General features: G+C 37.8%; 1 protein-coding gene across 1 annotated transcript in view; it reads right to left on the bottom strand.

Moving 5' to 3' along the window:
* Positions 1-6271: 6271 nt before the first annotated feature.
* LOC306847488 (NACHT, LRR and PYD domains-containing protein 12-like) overlaps positions 6272-26724 on the bottom strand; it is a gene marked incomplete at both ends in the record, with an annotated part of 75947 nt that continues 55494 nt past the window's right edge. The window contains 3 exons of the mRNA XM_079381430.1: positions 6272-6449; positions 17029-17202; positions 21368-21541. Of these exons, the coding sequence (XP_079237556.1) occupies positions 6272-6449; positions 17029-17202; positions 21368-21541 (526 nt within the window). The remainder of the gene's footprint in view (positions 6450-17028; positions 17203-21367; positions 21542-26724) is intronic.

The following is a 26724-nucleotide window of genomic DNA, read 5'->3' on the forward strand; positions in this document are numbered from 1 at the left end:
TTGTTGTTAGCATCCCTGTCTTTGTATGGGAAGTTTAATATGATCCTGTTTAACTGGCAATAAGTGAACTGTTTCTCAGCTGTCACCAAGTGCTTTATGTACAAAGCTAGATCAGCAGAAACAATTCCCTCAAACAGGTCATGACCCAAACAGGGAGGAAGACCTGGCTGACAAACATGATAATACATTAACTGATTGAAGACAGAGTCAAACTTTACCCCACTGGCCATTTCTTCCTGTAATGATCCGATCCATGACTCAAAAACCACAAGATCTGTTGAACTGCTAAATATATAGGGTACAACGGGGCTAAAGGCCCACCTTAAGAAACAAAAGTGGGCTATTCACTGCACCTCAAATGTATAATTGCAGAAAAAATATATACGTTTGTATTGAACATTAATGGAGCAACAGATTTTGTGTGAAAATAAATAATTCAAGTTGTTTATTTTGTTTAAAAATCTTATAAATGTATGAGGGGGTAAGAGGGGCCTTTTACCCCTCACACGGGACACACGGTATTACAATACTTCAGCTAAAATAATGTTTTTTTTTTTAAATAATATTTAAGTTAATACTTGTTCAAAACAATCACTTTAGCAAAGTTTGTACTATTTTCTGATTATTTTGAAAAATAAAAGAATTATTTTTTGTTCAGTAAATACACTGTCATTAAAATATGTAATATAAAAATATATTTTAAAATTACAGAAATAAAATCATTTTAATAAGTAAAGATTCTGAAAGTATTGAAAGAGATCCAAAAATAATTGAATATATACAGTAGTAACAACAAATAATATTTTATTTTATTATGATATGATTAATATCATGTTTTTAAATATGATGGTTTCATTCTAAACACAGTGATTATCTCTAATATGGACACCCAACATAATATATGATATTTATCATCTGAATCTAATCATGTCATGTCAACAAATGGAAAAGTCAGCCATCTATTAATTATCATGTTAATTACTGTGTGCCTTTAGCCCCAACAGCAGGGGCGCTTTTTACCCCAAATACCATACTTTTACATATTCTTTCGTTATTTAAAAACTGTTGCTTTAATTATCGTAAACAAAACTGAAAATCATAAAAAAAGACCTTGTCTCAGAATATATGCATTGATTTTAGCAATTCTCATTTGCTACTTAAGATCAAGTAAGCACAGAATCAGCTCTGCACTGCTGCATGTGATCGTGTCAAAGATCAGATAAATATACACCTGCATCTTGAAAAGCAGATGTTTTGGAAAGTGCTACGCTACGTTTTTGTGCCATCTAGTGATTTAGATGAAAATAATATCAGAAGGCGCCTTTTACCCAGGGTGCCTTTAGCCCCGTTGTACACCCTATATATATATATATATATATATATATATATATATATATAAAAGCCCCACCCATTTTCAAAACATGATGTAAAAAAGTTTGGAGACTCCTGCATTAGACTCCTGCATTAGAAACAAATGAGGAGCAGCTTCTCTGCTGCACAAACAAGATGCACAATCCACCTTCACCACGCTATAAAAAGGATTTAACAATTTCGCCTGCCCATCCAGTCCTGATGTTTAATTGTTAACAAAACTTGGCTTGCTGTTCTCAACGGAGGCTTGAACCCGAGACTCGGCTTGAGCTGCTGTACTACATAGAGCATTGGTCTCAAACTCAATTCCTGGAGGGCCACAGCTCTGCACAGTTTAGCTCCAACCCTAATCAAACACACCTGATCCAGATAATCAAGCTCTTCAGGATCACTAGAAACTTCCAAGCAGGTGTGATTTGGAGCTAAACTGTGCAGAGCTGTGGCCCTCCAGGAATTGAGTTTGAGACATGCACTGCCTTAGAGGGAGAATAACAGAAATAGAGGAGAAGGGGAGGTGGAAGGATTGTCACTGGGAAAGCTCAATGACTGCTGCTTATATAGGATTGAAATGATGATCGACAGAACTGAATGATTAGGCTCTGTCTGAACATACATTTGAAACTTAATTTATTGTGAAAAAGGTTACTATCCACCATAAACCAAACTGACCAAACCAAAGCATGAAGTTTAATTACACATCACAAAGTGAACTGTCCACCTATCTGATCAAATATTAACAAGTGTTTTAAAGTCTAATTTATCTGGAAGTTCAAATATTCCAAAAATGCTCTGACAGTTTAACCAAGATTTTCAAGATTTTTTTTATTTGTCACATACACAATTATACAGAGTATAACCAGCAGTGAAATGTAGGTAATCACTGTTTAGTGTTGTTTAAATCATAAATAGCTTGTTAAGGTTGTGTGCTGATATCTTTCTAAGCGATCATACTTGACTTTTTTGAGGGACCTAAGATAAATCTATAGAAAGAGCATAATATCAGGCAACTTTTTCATGGGCAAAAACAACTCACACATATTAAAGTAAATTTAAAACTAGTGTATAACTGTCGTTTTTAAACAAACATAACATGCACAGTATTATTGACCATAAACATCTGTGCCTGTCTATCATCATGTGTGTCAATAAAGAGTCTCTTCTTCTTTTGAATGTTTATCTTGCCTCATTCTCCATCTTCTGTGTTTAGAGACAGAACGGCTTGCATCAAAATGACAAAAACTACTGTCACTGGAGACAAACAACTACAGCAGCACTTCCATTAGGATCAGATTACAGATATCCACAAAAGACCAGCAGGAAACAGCAGTTTGTTATTAAACGCTATTTTAGATTCAAATGTGTTTCAGCAGAATCAGTGGAAGCAGAACATGTTTTGAGGATAAATATCTGAGACGACTATGAAATATTTTGATCTGGAGATCTCGTCTGTAAGCTTTTGCTTAATTCTGCCATCAAAACTGAAATGTCATGACAATTTATTTAGAATAAAGATGATAAAAACTGTACAAAATCGATTAACTTTACTTTAGAGTGTAGATTGTGTTTTAATACTTTACCAAGGTATAAATGTTATACATTTTAGGTTTTATACATTTTAACCTGATGTACATTTGTTTTTACATTGACTTAAAATATACTGTAATAAAAATTGAACAAAAAAAATACAAAAACTGGCAATATTATTATATAAAATGTGATACCAGTACAAAAGTCACTTCAGAGGAAAAAAATGAAGTCTGATTTCTAATCTTGAATTGCATGAATCTGGAGAGTTGCACAAACACGTGTGTGTGATGATCACTGTGGGTTTGTGTTGATTCTGTTGAAGGTGATGTCTGTCTGTAGCAGCTCTTTATTCACCATCAGCGATCAGAGAAGCTCAGACTAACATCTAAAACCTGAAACTAAAACAAGCAAACGTGTGTCACATTACTGCATTATCCACTTTAGAACAACTAAAACAAGCTCTCTGCATTATTAGTCAGATTTATAAACTAACCCTGTGACGTACGATTTTTAAAGCTCTTTTTAAACGTTCAGATTTTGATTTTGCATCCAAACAACCATAAATGATGACCCTTGACCCTTATCCATAATTTTGTTCTCTTTCTGTCAAAGTTTTATGACATTTAAAGTACTTACAATTATTCATAATTTTTCTATTAAAATGGAAATTCTCTCAAAAGATTTAATTTAATAATTTCAGACAAAAAAAACAATGGCTATATTTATATGTGTACCAATAATAATAATATCATGGAGTTCATTCATGTGAACAACACAGGTTATATCAGTCTATGTGTGAGCACATTCTCACTTTGTTCAGAGTGGTCATAATGTGATTAATGTGTTTGCATGTCTGCTTATTATCTGTTTTGCATATGCTGCATATTTTACTACGATTATACGAGCTTAACATCAATTTAATTTAAGTATTGTTTACATGAGGTAAAGTTTAATCACATCATGAGGGTGTATGGAAACACAGTCAATGATAAAAGCAAACCTAAAAAGGTCATTTATAACACATTTATTTCATACTAAGTATAGTTCAAATCTATTAACATTTTCTGACATATCGCTTGAGGCTTACTGTTATAAAAATTATAATTAAACTTTATTTGGAGTACTACTTGTGCACAATGTGCATTTCTTAATATTAAGCCTATATTGTGTTTTTAGCGTCACTATTTATGAGGATTGTATGATGTTTGTATAATATCAGTCTTTAAAAGCAAGATATTTAAAGCGTACCTAAAGTATACAATAGTTCCACTTTAACACAATCAGATATACTTCAGTGTATCTTTAGTTGGACTTCAGCACTATTTCCGGTCAATTAAAGTGCATCATGTTTAAAATTAGTTGTTCCAATTTAGCAAACTGTAAGTAAGTATACTTGTTTAGTATCCTAAAAGTACAATTGCAGGGTACTTTTATTAAGCGAATAAATATGTAAATGTATTTGTTGTATACTTAGCATGAAATAAATGTATTTCAAATACAAGTTTATTTATTTTTCACTAGGGAAATACTGTATTATTTTAAAATAAAAAAGAAACATCAAGAAACACTTAATTGTTACTATAAACTAGGGATGCACCGATACCACTTTTTCCAGTACTCGCCCGATACTGATACTTTAATTTTTGGTACTTACCGATACCGATATTTTTATTGTATTTTTAAATTTTTTAAATATTGGGTAAAGAAAACAAATGAGTATGTAAAATGTTAGTTGATTAACTTCATTTATCAAATACTGTCAAACCAAAATTTATTCAGACACCTTCAACATTTCTCACATTTTATTCGCTATAGTTTAGAAAACGCTAATAAAATATTACAAGAACTCCAAGTTAAACTGTGTCAGAACAAATTTAGCTTGATAATACCTTTCTATCAATCAATCAAAATTATTCAGACAGCTGTTGGTATGACAATATTTACACAACTATCAATACTTTGTCGGGCCACCCTTAGCCTTAATGGCAGCCTGTAGTCTCCTGGGCATGCTGTCAACCAGCTTCATGAAAGCCTGAATTTACATTTTTTCCATTACTTGGTCTGAATAATTTTTGGTCTCACTTTTGTATCAATTTTACTGGTAGTCCACTGTATGAAGAATTTTTGGGTATAATTTGTCACAGTTTACTTTTATTTTGCTATCCTCAGTTACTTAAATTAACTATAGTGTCCTGCACGCACTAGTAAAAAAAAAAAAATTATATCTGGTCTCTGAATAATTTTTGGTTTGACTGTATATCCTTCGGTTATTTTTCACACTTAATTATGTCCATTAAAATATCATTTACAATTTTTTGTTACTTTCACTGTTAATTTTTTATTTATTTATTTGCTCTATGGTACATCATCTTAAATAGCATTAGAGCTGCTCCATTGCAGCGGCTCAGTGCTGTAACCACGCTTTTTGCTGTAATTATGCAGGGAACCACTCGTTATAAATCAATCATTTTCAGATATAGAATTTATTTAATTTTTTTCATCTGAAACATTTAGATTTCAAAGCCATATAATTGCAGAAACACGCATGAAGCAAGGAAAACACGCACAGCGCGCGCACTTATGTGTACCGGAGCAGATGAAAGGGACAAGTACAGAACAGCCTAGCGCATTTCACACAAGCTGATAGTTTCACTTGTGTTTCACTCGTGTTCAATGCTTAAGGTTAAAAATAAATGATGTTTAAAGCGAATGAATGCCCCTATATGTTGTCATATATTTACGATTTAGTTTTAATTCAAATGATGCGTGCTGAGCGAACATCAATAAAGATCACACCACAGAAGTGCGCGCGCGCTCTCTCTATCTCTCTCTCCCTACTGTTAAGTAACTTGTGCATTGTTTTACTTACTCGTTTTTGACATTTCCGACCGAAGTACAAACTTTCCAGTGATATCTGTGAGAAAGGGATATTCACTCGACAAGCTCGCGCATCTGCGCCACCGCGCGCTGGATCCACTCAGCGTGTTTTGCTTATCAGCTTGCTCACATCAGCTATACAGGCATTAATACTGAATGTTTAACATTATATTCCTTGCATGTACATTTTTAGACATCCTTAATCTCTAATAACTACATTCTGCTGTCTGTTTTTCTGTTGTTGGTGTTTCTTTGTCTGAATATGGCACTGATCACATGCGTGGTATCGGCGTTTAGTATCGGGGCATTTTAACGAATACGAGTACATGAGCTCAGTATCGACCCGATACCAGTATCGGTATCGGTGCATCCCTACTATAAACAGAATCAAACTCTCATTAAACATGTCAGTCACAATTACCAAGAAAGTCACCTAAGAAGAAGAAACTATATTAAGTTTTATTTTAAAAATTCAAAAACTTTTAATCATCACTACTCACTCAAGATTCTTCAGTTTATAACGTGGATCATCCTTCAGATCAGAGAGCAGATTCACTCCTGAAGCTCCTAGTTTATTTCCAGTCAGATCCAGATATCTCAGGTGTGAGGGGTTTGATCTCAGAGCTGAAGCCAGAGCAGCACAACCTTCATCTGTGACGCCACAATATCTCAACCTGTAGAGAACAATAACACTCTTCAGTCTCTCAGTTCAGGATCTATAGCTCAGATAAGCAGCAACTTAAAGCCTTGGCAACTCTCATGTATTTTTTTATGTTAAAGACAAAAAATAAATTAAATTAAAGATACTATGAATGCTAAAATAATTAATCATGTATTATATAAATAACAAACTATAAAAGTATAATATATAGTACAGTTGATCATTTAACTGGTCGTGCTGTCGAGATAACCGCGCTATTGACGAGCATAACCTTTTCTTTTCACAAGATTAGGCCCTTCTTGTTTTATACTTCGTGCATATGAACTGAATATTAATAAAGATAACAATGATAACAATGTGTGCCATGCTGATTTGTACAGAGGCTCAGTATATTTGCACTTAACAATAGGGATGGGCGGATCGATCCTAAAGTATCGATACTTTCGATACTGATGTTGTATCGAAAGGAACGATCCTCACATAAAAATATTGATTCTAAAGTGCATTTTTTTAACCACTAATTTTATTAAGAAATTCTGTGCATAAATACGCTTTTAAGTGTTAGTCTAATTGTGTTAGAGTGATTTCTCCTGCTCGATCGGAACAAATGCTGAAAGACAAAACCAGTCAATCACAGACAGCGTTTGCTGCTGTTTGTGATTGCACAAACTAGCCTATTTAAAATAAATATTAACCATAAACCAAGTTTGGGGTTAGTAAGATTTTGCAATATTTTTTAAATAAATCTCATGCTCACCAAGGTTGCACTATTTGAACAAAAAATACAGTAAAAAGAGCAATATTGTGAAATATAACCTTTAAAATGACTATTTTCTATTTAATATATGTTAATGTAATTTATTTGTGTGATGCGCAGCTGAATTTTCAGCATCATTACTCCAGTGTTCAGTGTCACATGATCTTCAGAAATAATTATATAATTTGCTGCTCAAGAAACGTTTCTGATTATTGCTGCTTCATATTTGTGTGGAAACCGTGATGCATTTTTCAGAATTCATTTTATACATAGTAACAATGATATGTAATATAATGATGTGACAATGGTTTTATAAAGATCTACTTATGCTTCTGACGCTTTTGAGAAACGCAGCTCTATTTGAACAAACACTGTGACTGAGCCATGCGTCAGCAGCAAACGCTGTCTCTGATTGACTGGTTTTGTCTTTCAGCATTTGTTCCGATCGAGCAGGAGAAATCACTCTAACACAATTAGACTAACACTTAAAAGCTTATTTATGCACAGAATTTCTTAATAAAATTAGTGGTTAAAAAAATGCACTTTAGAATCAATATTTTTATGTGAGGATCGTTCCTTTCGATACAACATCAGTATCGAAAGTATCGATACTTTAGGATCGATCCGCCCATCACTAGTGAAAACAGGTTATCATGTCCAAGGAAAGCGAAATCTGTCTTAGCATCGACGCTCTGCTGGTCAGCTGAGCCTTTAAAAGTGGCGCTCAAAGTTATAATGGTTTCAGCAGCTTGTTTCATTACATCTCTCTTTGAATGAATCAGTGTTTTTGAACGTGTAGTTGAATGAATGGTTTAACTCTTTGACGCGCGAGATCACATCGTTCAGTGCGTCATGTCATCAACTTATATGTATACAATTTATCAATTCATATTAATGTTCATATTCATTCATATTAAAGATGTAATCTTGTTTAATATGCTAATAGTTTACAAACAACAAGCTAATGAAGGTTTCCAGAGTTAGACAGTATCAGGCAGTTGAGTTTTTATCAGGGTTGGAGCTAAATTCTGCAGGACAATGGCCCTCCAGTGCTGGATTTGAGGAAACATGCCTACATCCCAATGTGCACACTGTCCACCCTCTCTGCCCTAAATAGTAGGCCTATTAAAAATGACTAATATCACATATAATTTAGCATGGACAGTGTGCACACTGGGACGCAGGCATGTTCTTTGCAATCGTCATTGAAACTGTAAACTTTATTTTTGTCCATCTGTGTTTTCAATGCATTCATTTGTTGGATCTTTTGCACAGACGAGCCACCGGTGCACACTACTGTATGTCCATCTCTCCCTCTATGAACGCACACAATAAGAAGAAACAATCGAAAATGCTTTGAAACCTCATACGTCTGCATCACTCGCTGTGAAGCGGGATCGATAAGCGGAGGAGGATTACTCCTGGTCTTAAAGCTTTCCTTGAGAGGCTACGTTCACAATTCATACATTACTATGGAAAAATAATAATTCAGAAATATGAAGTCAGGACTAGTCTGTATGGGCTGAATAAAGCAAACCAGTATCTTACCAGTGAAGTTTTGATTGATGATGATTGTAATGGAGGTAAAGACGATTACAGTCAGTGACATACATGAATCATAACTTATATTATTAGACATGCGCGAGTCTGTTATTATTAGTGTGCAAATAAACAAACCTGACTCTCTGATAGCTTTATGAGCACATTTCAGTATGATCGCATGTCTGATAAGTGTTTTATAATGGATACTCGCTGAAGAAGCGTGTTTTTATAGAAGTTTGTTATGTACAGCGGTGTATTGGCATCAACATTCACTCTGACAGAGGAACTGTTCACTCAGTCGTGTTGGGCTGCCTTCAGATCACCACAACAAATTCAGGTTTTTATTGATTTTTTTAAAATATTTTTTTTTATTTGTGTTTTGCTCTGTTTAATAATTCTGAATACAGATCCCTGTATATTTTTATAACTTTAAGGTAACTGGGATAGTAGTCTCTTGGCGTCTCCGTGTGGTCCTGCTTGGTCCTGCAGCTAGTTATTTATAGAAAATGGTCTAAACAAATGTAACATTTATTGATTTTTCTCACAGGTTTTGCTGTTGCACTGTATACATAAATTTTGAATTATTATGAAAATTAAAAACAAAATGTTTTAATTTTTCTTGAAAAAAGCTTGCAGAGAATATAGTGAGAATCATCCTCAAACTTGAATTTGGTAAAACAATTAAAATGTTTCATATCTTAATCCTTTTCTTTTTGTTATACGGGGATAAATCATATCGGGATGTATGCTTAAAATTTTTGGATGTGGCGCCCCACCTAGAAAATGTGCCACCAGCCGCCACTGCAACAGAGTATAACCGTTCAATAATAGTTCATCAACATCTGAACAACATTTGAAGAATATAACCTTAATTATTAAATACAAAAATATAATATTTATTTCTGGTTAATTCACTGACCATATGTACACATTTATTATAGAAATACTACATAAAGGATCGGAAATTCATGGATTTTTCTTTTCTCTTGCAATGTTCATAGGTTAATTAATATTGCTATACAAATACTTGTTTTGTTTATTTAAAAAGGTTTTGTTTTACTCGGTAATAGACAAATACTTATGCATTAAAAGTTTTTTTTTACAGCTTATATGTACTATAATATTATGCAGTATATATAAAATATTTTCATTCATAATTTACAAAACAAAACACTTGAAATGAAAGTTAGTCTCATAAACTTTTAAAAATAGTGAAGTGAATGTACATGAAGCCATAGAGCCTACAGTATTCTCTGAGACACTTAAATACTTCCATATTTATTCTTTTAGGAAATGTACATTTTTGCATTGTTATGTTAGAGGTTCTTTCCACATCTTTGCAGTCAATGTTGCCTTTAAGTCGAACTGTTCGCTCAAATTATAAAAAGTGTGATGTACACGAGAAAAGGGGTCTAGCAATGTTAATGTTCTGCTGGCACCTCCATGACATTTTTGTTGCACGCACCAAGCTAATTTGCAGATGTATAAACCAAGTTTTAGAAGGATTTAAGATTTAAAGACTGACAGTGAACATCACCACTGAAGAACTGTGCTACACTTAGGGGTGTGCGATATTGAAAAAAAAAAAGATATCTCGATATTTTTGAGGATTTTTTCGATAACGATAATCAGACGATATTTTGCCGAGTGTGTTATTGTGCTGATATCTGACTACCGTGGACAGCTGCAGTTTGTGATATTCTTCATATTCTGTGTGGTCAGTTCACATCAGTGATAGAAATTAATCTTTTTATATAAATTTAAATTGATTTTTACCTTTTTATGGCCAATTTTACCCTTAAAAAAGCCTTTTTTTCTAAAAGTGTGCATCTTTTGAGTCAAATTGTTACATTTAATCAGTCAATTAGAATAATGAGACTTCTAGTCTGTTACCAAACAAATGAAACCAGTATCAACCAAATGAATCTTTGCAGAAGTTGCATCTGAATGGCATTTAGATGTGTTTACACACAGTTTAATGCAGCTCAGAGGGACATGGAGTGCTTTAACCTGTAGTTACAAACACATAATGCTTTGATATTTGAAACATCAAACAATGAATACTGATATTTGAAATTATTTTAAAATGAAAAGATACTTTGATGTGAAATTAAAACCGCCAGCAGGTGGCAGTAAGTCCCTGTTAACAAGTGAGTCATTACCACTGAACCGAATCATTTAAAGGTTGATTTATTCAGGAACAAAACACCATCATGATGCTCAGAGATGCAAAGCAGTGCTGGAGCTGTTTGGAATTATTTTATTAGACTGAATCATGCAGTGAAAGAACACACTGTAAATACACACACGTTGTAGTCTAGACTTCATCACGTAATGTAAGCATGCGCTCCGTAGGTGGTTTGTTTGGATTTGGCTAAATACTCGATAATGTCAAATTACATATCGTTAAAATAACAATTACGATATTATCACAGACAATATATATCGCACACCCCTAGCTACACTCCTACCTTAAATTAACCAATAAATTATTTTGCCAACAAAACTTTGGTCAAACAAAAGAAATGTAATATACTGGCGAGATACTCAATGACTGCTCAGCCAAACACAGCTAAATCTAGCAGTTCAGACCTGCTTCTACGTGTGGTTTGAGGGATTCGTTTCAATATCATAGAAAATATCAGAACTGTTTAATTCTTTTGTAAATACCCCGAATCATAAACACATCTGTATGATAAAGCAGCTGTTTTAGATCATTCACTCACCCTATAATCTCACCCTATAATATAGTAAGTATTTTAAAATTGTGTCAAAACTTTGGAAAGAATGTAATGGAAAGAATGTAAGGCCACCAGAGGACGCTTGCCACCAGAGAACGCTTCCGGCACACACCCAGACTGAGATCACACACACACACACACACACACACAGGGCCTTGCCCTTTTCGTTTTTTTTCTCCGTGATCCCGTTTGCCACTGAACCTGCTTTAACGACGACAGTGGGGCTTTGACAGCCTTAGTCAAACGGGTTGGCGTGTTTGGTCGGGTTGTTAGTTAGTGCGCTATATTGAACCGTTTGCCACTGAACCTGCTTTAACGACGACAGTGGGGCTTTGATTGCCTTATTCAAACGGCTTTTCTATAACGTGTGAATATATCCACTATAGCGTTCTATAACAAATCCGATCAGAGCGCCTGTTTATCACTAGTTTTATTCTGATTCTCGAGTCTGCTATTAGCTTATAGCCCGTTAGCATCGGCAGCGTGGCAGCCGCTAATCGCGCTTACATTGCAAATCCTCTATTCACACACATTACTATCGTTTCACTGTTACTTGCTTAAATGGCGGATTTGTGTCTACCTCTGAGTGCAGGTGAGGACACGTTCGAGCTGCATTCGGTGCAGCTGGAGCTGGAGGCCGTGGAGAAACAGATCCGCGACCTGCTGTTGAAAAAGGCCCAGCTGAAGGAACGAAGAGCTGCGCTGGAAACATCCCGGGCTGACGCTCACAAGTCCGGGGTAAGTATACAGCACGCTGCTAACACTCCCACCACCTCTACTCCGTGTGTTTCTCTGCACAGACCCTGTGCACCCAGGACTCGATCTTCCCAGATGTCCTTCACTCCGGCGCCGGGGACACCACGGACCCTGGGTGCTGCAGCAGCGGAGGACGCGAGCCAGGCCTCGGGTGACGACTTCCCCCCCCCCTGTCTTCGAGATCTCCACAAGGAACAAATTCGCCCCCCTCCGTGAGACAGAACGCGACGTTGTGATAGTTGGAGACTCCATTGTCCGGCACGTCCGTGCTACGCTAGCTGAAGGTAAAGTACACGCTTCTAACATCCCCACCACATCTACTCCGTGTGTTTCTTTGCACAGACCCTGTGCACCCAGAACGCGATCTTCCCAGATGTCCTTCATCTCCACCCGGAACCGCTTCGCCCCCCTCCGCGAGACAGAACGTGATGCTGTGGTCGTGGGAAGCTCCATCGTCCGGCACGTCCGTGCTACATCAGCTGAAGGTAAAGTGCACACTCACTGTTTCCCCGGTGCACGTGTTCTCGATGTTTCTGCGCAGATACCTGCGATCCTGAAGGGCAACGAGAACATCGGTGCTGTCGTGCTGCATGCGGGGGCCAACGACATCAAGCTGCGGCAGACGGAGACACTGAAGAGGGACTACAGGAGCCTGATCGAGACGGTACGCAGCACATCGCCCGCGGCGACGGTCATCGTGTCAGGACCGCTTCCCACGTATCGACAAGGAAACGAAAGGTTCAGTAGACTTTTTGCTTTAAACGAATGGTTATCGTCATGGTGTAAAGAACAGAAACTGCTCTTTGTTAATAATTGGAATCTTTTCTGGGAGCGTCCTAGGCTTTTCCGTGCTGGTGGCCTGCACCCCAGCAGAGTCGGAGCGGAACTCCTGTCGGACAACATCTCCAGGACGCTACGCTCCATCTGACTAGTAAGCCAATTCTCAAATAACTGCTATGACGACTTTTGTTCTACCCACTTAAAAAATAGAAGTAATTGCGTTGTCCAATCTATACAGACTGTGTCTGTTCCCTGAATAGCGAGATCAAAATATAAATTCAATGCAGGATCTAGAAAAAATCTGAAATAAATGAACAAAAACAATTTTTAAAACTTGGGCTCTTAAACATTAGATCACTCGCACCCAAAGCAGTTATTGTAAATGAAATGATCACAGATAATCATTTTGATGTACTCTGCCTGACTGAAACCTGGCTTAAACCAAATGAATATTTTGGTCTAAATGAGTCTACTCCACCAAGCTACTGTTATAAACATAAGCCCCGTCAGACTGGTCGTGGCGGCGGTGTTGCAACAATATATAGTGATATTCTCAATGTTACTCAGAAAACAGGATACAGGAGGTTTAACTCATTCGAAATACTTCTGCTTAATGTTACACTGTTAGATATGCAAAATAAATCTCTCCTATCTCTTGCTCTGGCTACTGTGTATAGACCGCCAGGGCCATATACAGATTTCCTAAAAGAATTTGCAGATTTCCTCTCAGATCTACTAGTTAATGTTGATAAACTGCTAATTGTCGGAGATTTTAACATTCACGTTGATAATACAAATGATGCGTTAGGACTTGCGTTTACTGACCTAATAAACTCTTTTGGAGTCAAGCAAAACGTCACCGGGCCCACTCATCGTTTTAATCATACGCTAGATTTAATTATATCGCATGGACTTGATCTTACGGATATAGATATCGTACCTCAAAGTGACGATGTTACTGATCATTTCCTTGTATCGTGCATGCTGCCTATTACTGATATTAGTTATATGGCTCCGCGTTATCGTCTGGGCAGAACTATTGTTCCAGCCACCAAAGACAGATTCACAAATAACCTGCCTGATTTATCTCAACTGCTCTGTGTACCCATAAATACGCATGAACTAGACGAAATGACTAGCAACATGGGCACTATCTTCTCTAATACATTAGAAGCTGTTGCCCCCCTCAAATTGAAAAAGGTTAGAGAAAAACGTACTGCGCCATGGTACAACAGTTATACCCATTCTCTCAAGAAGGAAACTCGTATTCTTGAGCGCAAATGGAGAAAAACTAAATTAGAAGTTTTTAGAATTGCGTGGAAAAACAGTATGTCCAGCTATAGACAGGCTCTAAAAGCTGCCAGGGCAGAGCATATCCGCAAACTCATAGATAATAACCAAAACAATCCAAGGTTCTTATTTAGCACAGTGGCTAGATTAACAAATAAACAGACGCCACCCGATCTAAATATTCCCTCACAGTTTAATAGTAATGACTTTATGAATTTCTTTACTGATAAAATAGATAACATCAGAAATACAATAACAAATGTAGATTCTACTGCGTCTAGTATTTCAGCTTCATTCATCGCACCCAAAGAAAAACTGCCGTGCTTTACAACTATAAGACAGGAAGAGCTAAATAAACTTATCAGTGCATCTAAACCAACAACGTGTTTATTAGATCCTGTACCTACTAAATTACTGAAAGAGTTGTTACCCGTAGCAGAAAAACCGCTTCTCAATATTATTAACTCATCGTTATATTTAGGTCACGTCCCAAAACCATTCAAGGTAGCGGTTATTAAGCCTCTTATTAAGAAACCACAACTAGATTCTAATGAACTGGCAAATTACAGACCCATTTCAAATCTTCCGTTTATGTCCAAAATTTTAGAAAAAGTTGTGTCTACTCAATTATGCTCCTTTTTGCAAAAAAATGATCTCTATGAAGAATTTCCATCAGGTTTCAGGCCCAATCATAGTACAGAAACTGCACTTGTTAAAATTATGAATGACTTACTACTTGCTTCAGATCAAGGCTGCACCTCATTGCTAGTATTACTTGATCTTAGTGCTGCGTTTGACACTATAGACCATAATATACTCATAGATCGATTACAAAAATATATTGGTATTCAAGGACAGGCTTTAAGATGGTTTAGATCCTACCTGTCCGATCGCTACCACTTTGTTCATTTAAATGGGGAGTCATCTCAATTATCACCAGTAAAGTATGGAGTACCACAAGGATCTGTCCTAGGTCCTCTGCTATTTTCAATTTACATGTTGCCCCTTGGAAATATTATTAGAAAACACGGGATAAGTTTTCATTGCTATGCTGATGATACTCAATTATATATCTCAACAAGACCAGATGAAACTTCTCAACTATCTAAGCTAATAGATTGTGTAAAAAGTGTAAAAGATTGGATGACCAATAATTTCCTAAATTCAGATAAGACAGAGATATTACTTATTGGACCAAAAAACAGTACACAGAATCTCGTGGATTATAATTTGCAACTAGACGGATGTACTGTTACGTCCTCTAAAGTCAAAAATCTGGGTGTTATTTTAGACAGCAACTTGTCCTTTGAAAATCATATTTCCCATGTTACAAAAACAGCATTCTTCCATCTTAGAAACATTGCCAAGCTTCGAAGCATGCTACCTGTTTCTGATGCAGAAAAGCTAGTTCATGCATTCATGACCTCTAGACTGGACTATTGTAATGCACTGCTAGCTGGTTGTCCTGCATCTTCAATAAACAAGCTACAGATAGTCCAAAATGCAGCGGCTAGAGTTCTTACCAGATCAAGAAAATATGATCATATTACTCCAATTTTACAGTCTCTGCATTGGCTACCTATTCAGTTCCGTATCATTTACAAATTATTATTACTTGCCTATAAGGCCCTAAATGGTTTAGCACCTGCGTATCTAACTTGTCTTCTACCACGCTATAATCCAACCCGCTCTCTAAGGTCGCAAAACTCTGGACTTTTGGTAGTACCTAGGATAGCAAAGTCCACTAAAGGAGGTAGAGCTTTTTCACATTTGGCTCCCAAACTCTGGAATAGCCTTCCTGATAACGTTCGGGGTTCAGACACACTCTCTCTGTTTAAATCTAGATTAAAGACACATCTCTTTAGCCAAGCATACACATAATGCATTTTATAATCTTGTACTGCAGTTATATCTGATCAGACGTACATTATTATTATTCTTTAGCTCGGGTTGAACAATTTATTTTTGCTTAGATGGAACAGCAGCTACGCTAATCATGTCTCTGCTTGTCTCTACGTTCCTGCCACGGGATTAATATCCCGTGGTAGCCAGGAATTACAGAACTTCAGTCTGGATCTAACCATTACATGATCTGAGATGACCGAACACCTGAGATGGAGGATCAGCGCCGGGAGATGACGTATGTGTCCCTGATCGTAGGCAGAGGCCAAACACCTGGATGAACGCCAGAGACAGATCCCCATTGAGGACCCCGCCACTTAGACAGCCATCGGAAAAGACCACTGGAACCAGCTGAGCCCATTCAATCTGACTTGCTGCAGTTTGGAACTGAACTGCTGGTTTGTTTGGCCAGAGGAGAATTGGCCCCCCGATTGAGCCTGGTTTCTCCCAAGGTTTTTTTTCTCCATTCTGTCACCGATGGAGTTTTGGTTCCTTGCCGCTGTCGCCTCTGGCTTGCTTAGTTGGGGACGCTTCATTTCCAGCGATATCGCCGGCCTTATTGCAAAGACACTATTCAAACTTATTGACACTTTATTTTCCTTTTTTTTTTATATTGTGCAGTGCTTTGACACAATTTGCATTGTAAAAAGCGCTATATAAGTAAAGGTGACTTGACTTGACTTGACTTAATGAAGATAAAAACAGCATCCTTTTCAATTAACTGCCAGGACACTTTCTTTATGAAACAGTTTTGGTTTTCATTTTGTTCAAACTCAACAAAGAACAACATTTAGGAGGATGCTGAAAGATTTATATCATCTTACCAGAGTTCCTCCAGTTTACAGTGAGGATCCTTCAGTAGATCAGAGAGCAGATTCACTCCTGAAGCTCCTAGTTTATTTCCAGTCAGATTCAGATATCTCAGGTGTGAGGGGTTTGATCTCAGAGCTGAAGCCAGAGCAGCACAACCTTCATCTGTGACGCCACAATCACTCAACCTGTAGAGAACAATAACACTCTTCAGTCTCTCAGTTCAGGATCTACAGCTCAGATAAGCAGCAACTTAAAGCCTTGGCAACTCTCATGTATTTTTTTATGTTAAAGACAAAAAATAAATTAAAATAAAGATACTATGAATGCTAAAATAATTAATCATGTATTATATAAATAACAAACTATAAAAGTATAATATATAGTACAGTTGATCATTTAACTGGTCGTGCTGTCGAGATAACCGCGCTATTGACGAGCATAACCTTTTCTTTTCACAAGATTAGGCCCTTCTTGTTTTATACTTCGTGCATATGAACTGAATATTAGTAAAGATAACAATGATAACAATGTGTACCATGCTGATTTGTACAGAGGCTCAGTATATTTGCACTTAACAAGCCTGAACAGACAGGAATGCGAGAGAGATCGACTGATCGCGTGTGATTAACTGTGTCTGTCCTTCAGGCCGAGTCAGGTATATTTGTGAAAACAGGTTATCATGTCCAAGGAAAGCGAAATCTGTCTTTGCATCGACGCTCTGCTGGTCAGCTGAGCCTTTAAAAGTGGCGCTCAAAGTTATAATGGTTTCAGCAGCTTGTTTCATTACATCTCTCTTTGAATAAATCAGTGTTTTTGAACGTGTAGTTGAATGAATGGTTTAACTCTGACGCGCGAGATCACATCGTTCAGTGCGTCACGTCATCAACTGATGAATTCAAATCTGCTTTCGTTGTAGCACAGACGAGCCACCGGTGCACACTACTGTATGTCCATCTCTCCCTCTATGAACGCACACAATAAGAAGAAACAATCGAAAATGCTTTGAAACCTCATACGTCTGCATCACTCGCTGTGAAGCGGGATCGATAAGCGGAGGAGGATTACTCCTGGTCTTAAAGCTTTCATTGAGAGGCTAAGTTCACAATTCATACATTACTTTGGAAAAATAATAATTCAGAAATATGAAGTCAGGACTAGTCTGTATGGGCTGAATAAAGCAAACCAGTATCTTACCAGTGAAGTTTTGATTGATGATGATTGTAATGGAGGTAAAGACGATTACAGTCAGTGACATACATGAATCATAACTTTATATTATTAGAAATGCGCGAGTCTGTTATTATTAGTGTGCAAATAAACAAACCTGACTCTCTGATAGCTTTATGAGCACATTTCAGTATGATCGCATGTCTGGTAAGTGTTTTATAATGGATACTCGCTGAAGAAGCGTGTTTTTATAGAAGTTTGCTATGTACAGCGGTGTATTGGCATCAACATTCACTCTGACAGAGGAACTGTTCACTCAGTCATGTTGAGCTGCCTTCAGATCACCACAACAAATTCAGGTTTTTATTGATTTTTTTAAATATTTTTTTTTTATTTGTGTTTTGCTCTGTTTAATAATTCTGAATACAGATCCCTGTATATTTTTATAACTTTAAGGTAACTGGGATAGTAGTCTCTTGGCGTCTCCGTGTGGTCCTGCTTGGTCCTGCAGCTAGTTATTTATAGAAAATGGTCTAAACAAATGTAACATTTATTGATTTTTCTCACAGATTTTGCTGTTGCACTGTATACATAAATTTTGAATTATTATGAAAATGAAAAACAAAATGTTTTAATTTTTCTTGAAAAAAGCTTGCAGAAAATATACTTTTGTGAGAATCATCCTCAATCTCGAATTTGGTAAAAACAATTTTCTTTATTTAAAATGTTTCATGTCTTAATCCTTTTCTTTTTGTTATACGGGGATAAATCATACCGAGATGTATGCTTAACATTTTTGGATGTGGCGCCCCACCTAGAAAATTTGCCACCAGCCGCCAATGCAACAGAGTATAACCGTTCAATAATATTTCATCAACATCTGGACAACATTTGAATAATATAACCTTAATTATTAAATACAAAAATATAATATTTATTTCTGGTTAATTCACTGGCCATCTGTACACATTTATTATAGAAATACTACATAAAGGATCGGAAATTCATGGATTTTTATTTTCTCTTGCAATGTTCATAGGTTAATTAATATTGCTATACAAATACTTGTTTTGTTTTGTTTATTTAAAAAGGTTTTGTTTTACTCGGTAATAGACAAATACTTATGCATTAAAAGTTTTTTTTCACAGCTTATATGTACTATAATATTATGCAGTATATATAAAATATTTTCATTCATAATTTACAAAACAAAACACTTGAAATGAAAGTTAGTCTCATAAACTTTTAAAAATAGTGAAGTGAATGTACATGAAGCCATAGAGCCTACAGTATTCTCTGAGACACTTAAATACTTCCATATTTATTCTTTTAGGAAATGTACATTTTTGCATTGTTATGTTAGAGGTTCTTTCCACATCTTTGCAGTCAATGTTGCCTTTAAGTCGAACTGTTCGCTCAAATTATAAAAAGTGTGATGTACACGAGAAAAGGGGTCTAGCAATGTTAATGTTCTGCTGGCACCTCCATGACATTTTTGTTGCACGCACCAAGCTAATTTGCAGATGTATAAACCAAGTTTTAGAAGGATTTAAGATTTAAAGACTGACAGTGAACATCACCACTGAAGAACTGTGCTACACTTAGGGGTGTGCGATATTGAAAAAAAAAAGATATCTCGATATTTTTGAGGATTTTTTCGATAACGATAATCAGACGATATTTTGCCGAGTGTGTTATTGTGCTGATATCTGACTACCGTGGACAGCTGCAGTTTGTGATATTCTTCATATTCTGTGTGGTCAGTTCACATCAGTGATAGAAATTTATCTTTTTATATAAATTTAAATTGATTTTTACCTTTTTATGGCCAATTTTACCCTTAAAAAAGCCTTTTTTTCTAAAAGTGTGCATCTTTTGAGTCAAATTGTTACATTTAATCAGTCAATTAGAATAATGAGACTTCTAGTCTGTTACCAAACAAATGAAACCAGTATCAACCAAATGAATCTTTGCAGAAGTTGCATCTGAATGGCATTTAGATGTGTTTACACACTGTTTAATGCAGCTCAGAGGGACATGGAGTGCTTTAACCTGTAGTTACAAACACATAATGCTTTGATATTTGAAACATCAAACATTGAATACTGATATTTGAAATTATTTTAAAATGAAAAGATACTTTGATGTGAAATTAAAACCGCCAGCAGGTGGCAGCGAGTCACTGTTAATAAGTGAGTCATTACCACTGAACCGAATCATTTAAAGGTTGATTTATTCAGGAACAAAACACATCATGATGCTCAGAGACACAAAACAGTGCTGGAGCTGTTTGGAATTATTTTTTTGTTGGCAAAATGGAGAAAAAACAGGCAATATGGTGTCTAAAACACAAGTCTCTTAATATTAAATATTAAATAAATTTCACATTTGTAATCATGATTACTTTTGCAGAAAAATCGTCACTCTTCGTGTGATATTAACTAGGCTATATGAAATGATATATATACACATTGTCTGCTCCATATCTTGAATTTTGTGATGATTCTTAGTGCATTTTATTAGACTGAATCATGCGGTGAAAGAACACACTGTAAATACACACACGCTGTAGTCTAGACTTCATCACGTAATGTAAGCATGCGCTCTGTAGGTGGTTTGTTTGGATTTTGCAAAATACTCTGTAATATCAAATTACATATCGTTAAAATAACAATTACGATATTATCACAGACGATATATATCGCACACCCCTAGCTACACTCCTACCTTAAATTAACCGATAAATTATTTTGCCAACAAAATTTTGGTCAAACAAAAGAAATGTAATACACTGGCGAGATACTCAATGACTGCTCAGCCAAACACAGCTAAATCTAGCAATTCAGACCTGCTTCTACGTGTGGTTTGAGGGATTCGTTTCAATATCATAGAAAATATCAGAACTGTTTAATTCTTTTGTAAATACCCCGAATCATAAACACATCTGTATGATAAAGCAGCTGTTTTAGATCATTCACTCACCCTATAATCTCACCCTATAATTTAGTAAGTATTTTAAAATTGTGTCAAAACTTTGGAAAGAATGTAATGAAGATAAAAACAGCATCCTTTTCAATTAACTGCCAGGACACTTTCTTTATGAAACAGTTTTTGTTTTCATTTTGTTCAAACTCAACAAAGAGCAACATTTAGGAGGATGCTGAATGATTTATATCATCTTACCAGAGTTTCTCCAGTTTACAGTGAGGATCCTTCAGTAGATCAGAGAGCAGATTCACTCCTGAAGCTCCTAGTTTATTTCCAGACAGATTCAGTTCTCTCAGGTGTGAGGGGTTTGATCTCAGAGCTGAAGCCAGAGCAGCACAACCTTCCTCTGTGACGCCACAATAACTCAACCTGTAGAGAACAATAACACTCTTCAGTCTCTCAGTTCAGGATCTATAGCTCAGATAAGCAGCAACTTAAAGCCTTGGCAACTCTCATGTATTTTTTATGTTAAAGACAAAAAATAAATTAAAATAAAGATACTATGAATGCTAAAATACTTAATCATGTATTATATAAATAACAAACTATAAAAGTATAATATATAGAGTTGATCATTTAACTGGTCGTGCTGTCGAGATAACCGCGCTATTGACGAGCATAACCTTTTCTTTTCACAAGATTAGGCCCTTCTTGTTTTATACTTCGTGCATATGAACTGAATATTAGTAAAGATAACAATGATAACAATGTGTACTGTAAGAATTACAGAAAATCAGACACTTTGAACTCCTGGGATGGACAACACACACACAGTGCATTAACATACAGACATCTGTCTCCACATCCCACTGAGGGAAAATGCAGGAAAATGCCTCTCTCGCATCTGCATAAGTTCCTTTCATCCCCTTCCTTCCCCTCACCCATCCTTCCCTTCACTCAGCTCACTCAGAATGGTCAATGGTAGAATGTAAAATTCTACATTAATGCAAGTGATATTTACAGTCATGTTTGGTATCATTTGAATTGTCTCAGGGCGACTGGTACAATGGTCTCATTCTTATAAGAAGTAAACTAAAAGGTAATACAGATCCTAAGAGTTTTTGGTAGAGATACAAATTAAACTTATTTTTCAGATGCAGTAGGTTTATTTAACAAGTATACATTTATTTAACATCTTTTGTTGGTCAAAATTGATGACACAGATAATTAGGAATGCTGTCCATTTAAGATGGAGGGTATGCACGACACACATTCTGTTTTCACCCACCTGTTTACGCTCACTTAAACCATAACCGACTGTATTTACGTGAGATACTCTGACTCTACACGATAGACATGTGGACTGCTGTGTGTGTATTTGAGCACCGAGCATTGAGAACTGAAGAAGTGGAGCGTGCGAGAGAGAGAGCACTTCTATCAGCGCGATTCTGCCTATCCTGCCTTCACTACCTTTAAGTTAATCGACAACTAATTGTAACTCCGGGAAAAAGGGGACGTCTGGTCACCCTATCCCTAACCCTTCGGGTGCTGAGGTCATTGTTTCAGATCGCTAACTGTGCGTTCACACCGCCGCCGGAGAGAGCGTCAAAGTGGCCGGAAGTCATTCATTTTCAATGTGAGCCGGCGGCGAGCTCCGGCGAGAGCGTCGAGGAGAGTTGAAATCAGGTCAACTTTATGGTAATGAGCTATGACGCGGTTGGGCAGCAACCAATCGGAATGTAGAAGTTCTCCGCTTGAGAGGATTCCAGAGAACGCAGCCTTGTAAACTTTGGTTCCGACCACATTAGTTCCCAAGCAAAATGGAAGAGAGATTAATTATTGCTGTGGCGGGTTTCCCGATAATATTTGACGTGTCCCTGTTTGTGTACAGGGACATAAATAAAAAAAATTATAGGGGACATTTTCCCGCTACAACGTTTGTTTTTCAGCGGGAATGCAATTAATTTGCTCAAAACAACACCGATTTGACCAATTGCGTTCAGGCTACACTTCAATCTGGACAGTTTTTAATGTAGGCTGCACACAAATTAATGTTAATTAAAGACCAAGGCTAGTTAATGTCTCCTATAATGTTGAAATTAGACTAGCACTTAACCATGAGCACAAATCCACACCACACAAATGGCTTTTAATTGGTTTATTTCTTTAGCAAACATGTAACAACAAAGTTCTTTCCATCGATCAATTTCTCACTTTCACATTTAAAATATTTCATGAGGTTAACTTATACCCTGCTTGTGGTCAGTCTGCACAAAATCAACCTGCTTGTTTCCTTTGCGGCTCCTTTAAATGCGGCTAAACGACAACATCCCGGACTCCTTTGCGGCTAAATGACAACATCCCGGACTCAGCCATTCAATTGCACGGGCTAACCAGCTTCCGAGCGGACAGAGATTCATCACTGTCTGGTAAGACACGCGGAGGTGGCTTGTGTGTGTATATCAACAAAGACTGGTGTAACAATGCTGCGGTATTATCAAAACACTGTTCATCGCTGGTGGAGTTTATGGTTGTGAAGTGTTGACCATTCTATCTGCCGCGGGAGTTCACGGTCATTGCTATCGTTGCGGTTTACATCCCCCCGTGTGCAAACGCTAAGGACGCGCTTCGTGAACTGTATAGCGCCATCAGTGAACAACAAACAAAAAACCCCGACGGCTTTTTCATCATAGCCGGTGACTTCAACCACGCAAACTTAAAGACAGTTTTGCCAAAGTTCTACCAACATGTGAACTTTGCAACAAGGGGAAACAACACACTGGACTTTGTTTACACAACAGTTAAGAACTCTTACAAGGCTGAACCCCGCCCCCACCTCGGGTACTCCGACCACATCACTGTTATGCTAATCCCAGCATATAGACCACTTCTCAAACTCACCAAACCGGTTGAAAAGCAGATCACAGTATGGCCTGACAATGCCACCTCAGCACTGCAGGACTGCTTCCAGGACACAGACTGGAACATGTTTAAAGAGGCAGCCACCTACAACAACCACACAGACCTGAATGAGTACACTGAAACTGTGACTGCTTACATCAAAAAGTGCACTGATGATGTGACAGTCACCAAGACCATCACCACACGTGCAAACCAGAAGCCATGGATGACAGCAGAGGTTCGTGGGCTGCTAAAGACCAGAGATGAAGCATTCAGATCAGGAGATAAAGCAGCCCTCAAAACAGCAAGAGCCAATCTGTCCTGTGGCATCAAAAAAGCAAAACGGTCATATGTCCAAAAAATCAACAACCACTTCACAGACAGCAGAGACACACGGAGCCTGTGGCAAGCCATTCAGACCATCCCTGACTACAAGCCCCCACCACAGGCCTGTGATGAGGACACATCCCTCCCCGATGCACTCAACCACTTTTATTCACGGTTTGAAATGCAGAATGACACACCTGCACAAAAACTGCCCACACCTCCCAACGACCGGGCGCTCTGTCTGTCTCCAGCCGACGTAAGGAAGACCCTATCTAGGATTAACCCACGCAAGGCTGCGGGTCCTGACAACATACCTGGCCGTGTTCTGAGAGACTGTGCTGCACAGCTGACAGATGTCCTAACAGATATCTTCAACACCTCGCTGAGTCAGGCAGTCGTCCCCACGTGTTTCAAATCCACAACAATCATACCGGTACCAAAGAAATCACCTGTGTCCTGTCTCAATGACTACCGTCCCATAGCACTGACTCCAATCATGATGAAGTGCTTTGAGAGGCTAGTCATGCATAACATCAAAACCAGCCTCCCCAACACACTCGACCCGCTCCAGTTTGCATACCGTCCAAACCGCTCTACGGACGATGCAATTTCCTCCACCCTCCACCTGGCTCTTACCCACCTAGAAAATAAAGACTCCTATGTTAGAATGCTGTTCATTGACTTCAGCTCGGCATTCAACACAATAATCCCACAACAGCTCATAAATAAGCTAAACCTGCTGGGCCTTAACAATTCCCTTTGTAACTGGATCCTGGACTTTCTAACTGGAAGACCTCAGTCAGTCCGTGTCGGCAACAACACCTCGAGCACTACAACACTGAGCACAGGTGCCCCACAAGGCTGTGTGCTCAGCCCACTGCTCTTCACACTGCTGACCCACGACTGCACTAGTTCAGCTCCAACCACATCATCAAGTTTGCTGATGACACAACAGTGGTAGGTCTCATCAGCAACAACGATGAAACGCACTACAGAGAGGAAGTGGCACAGCTGGCTGAATGGTGTGGCACAAACAATCTGTCCCTCAATGTGGAGAAGACAAAGGAGGTTGTGATGGACTTCAGGAGAAACTCCGTTGACCACCCCCCACTGACCATCGACAGCTCGACTGTGGAGAGAGTCAGCAGCACTAAATTCCTGGGGATGCACATCACAGAGGATCTCACCTGGACCACCAACACCATGTCACTCTCCAAACAGGCACAACACCTACACTTTCTCCGCCGGCTGAAAAGAGCAAGTCTCCCTCCACCCATCCTCACCACATTCCACAGAGGCACCATTGAGAGTGTGCTGACCAGCTGCATCACTGTCTGGTACGGGAACTGCAGTGCTGCTGACCGCAAGACCCTCCAGCGGACAGTGAACACAGCTGCAAAGATCATCGGTGCCCCTCTCCCCTCCATCCTGGACATCTTCCTTACACGATGCTCCAGCAAAACCAACAGCATCGTGAAGGACTCCACCCATCCCTCCCACAGTCTCTTCCAGCTCCTACCATCAGGAAGACGGTACCGGAGCATCAGAGCCCGCTCCGCCAGACTGCTCAACAGCTTTTTCCCCCAGGCTGTGAGAGCCCTGAACTCAAACCACCCCGCCCCCCTCTGAAACCCCATGCAAACCCCTACCTCCTGAACATGGACCACCCCCCACCCCAAACCTTACCACACCAAAGAAAAACTGTATGGAACTTAAATTTTTTTATTTATTTTATTCTTATTTTTCTTTACACTATGGACACTCTCCTCTATGTGCACTATGGACACTTTACACTATGGACACTTACACTTTACACTATGTGCACTATGGACACTTACACTTTACACTATGTGCACTATGGACACTTACACACACTGCTGCGTGTGCACAATCTCACAAAAGACTCAGCAATATATGTATGTTTACATGCTCATGCACTACAAATCATCCTGCACTGTTCCCCAACCAGCTGCTGACTCAAATGTCTCTCTTTGCACATGTACAGTATTTGTGAAGCATTCGTATAGTTTGTATTTTTTATCTTCTATTTTTTTAGTTTGTATAGGGTAATATTTATGTGAAGCATTCGTATAGTTGTATTTTTTATCCTTTATTCTTTTAGTTTGTATAGGGTAAATACTTATATATAGTATACTTATAGTTAAATCTGTTAGTAGTGTTGTATAGGTTTATAGTGTTTTTTACTTCATTGTTGTATGTCTGTATTTATGTAGCACCGTGGTCCTGCGAGACACGACATTTCGTTCCACTGTATGTCCCCACATGTAGCGGAATGACAATAAAGCTCAACTTGAACTTGAACTTGAAATACAAGACGAGCATACGATCTACGTCAGAGCATCAGCGCGTCCACGGCTGTCAGG

The sequence above is a fragment of the Barbus barbus genome, assembly GCF_936440315.1.
Source record: "Barbus barbus genome assembly, chromosome: 27".
Taxonomy (NCBI): Eukaryota; Metazoa; Chordata; class Actinopteri; order Cypriniformes; family Cyprinidae; genus Barbus; species Barbus barbus.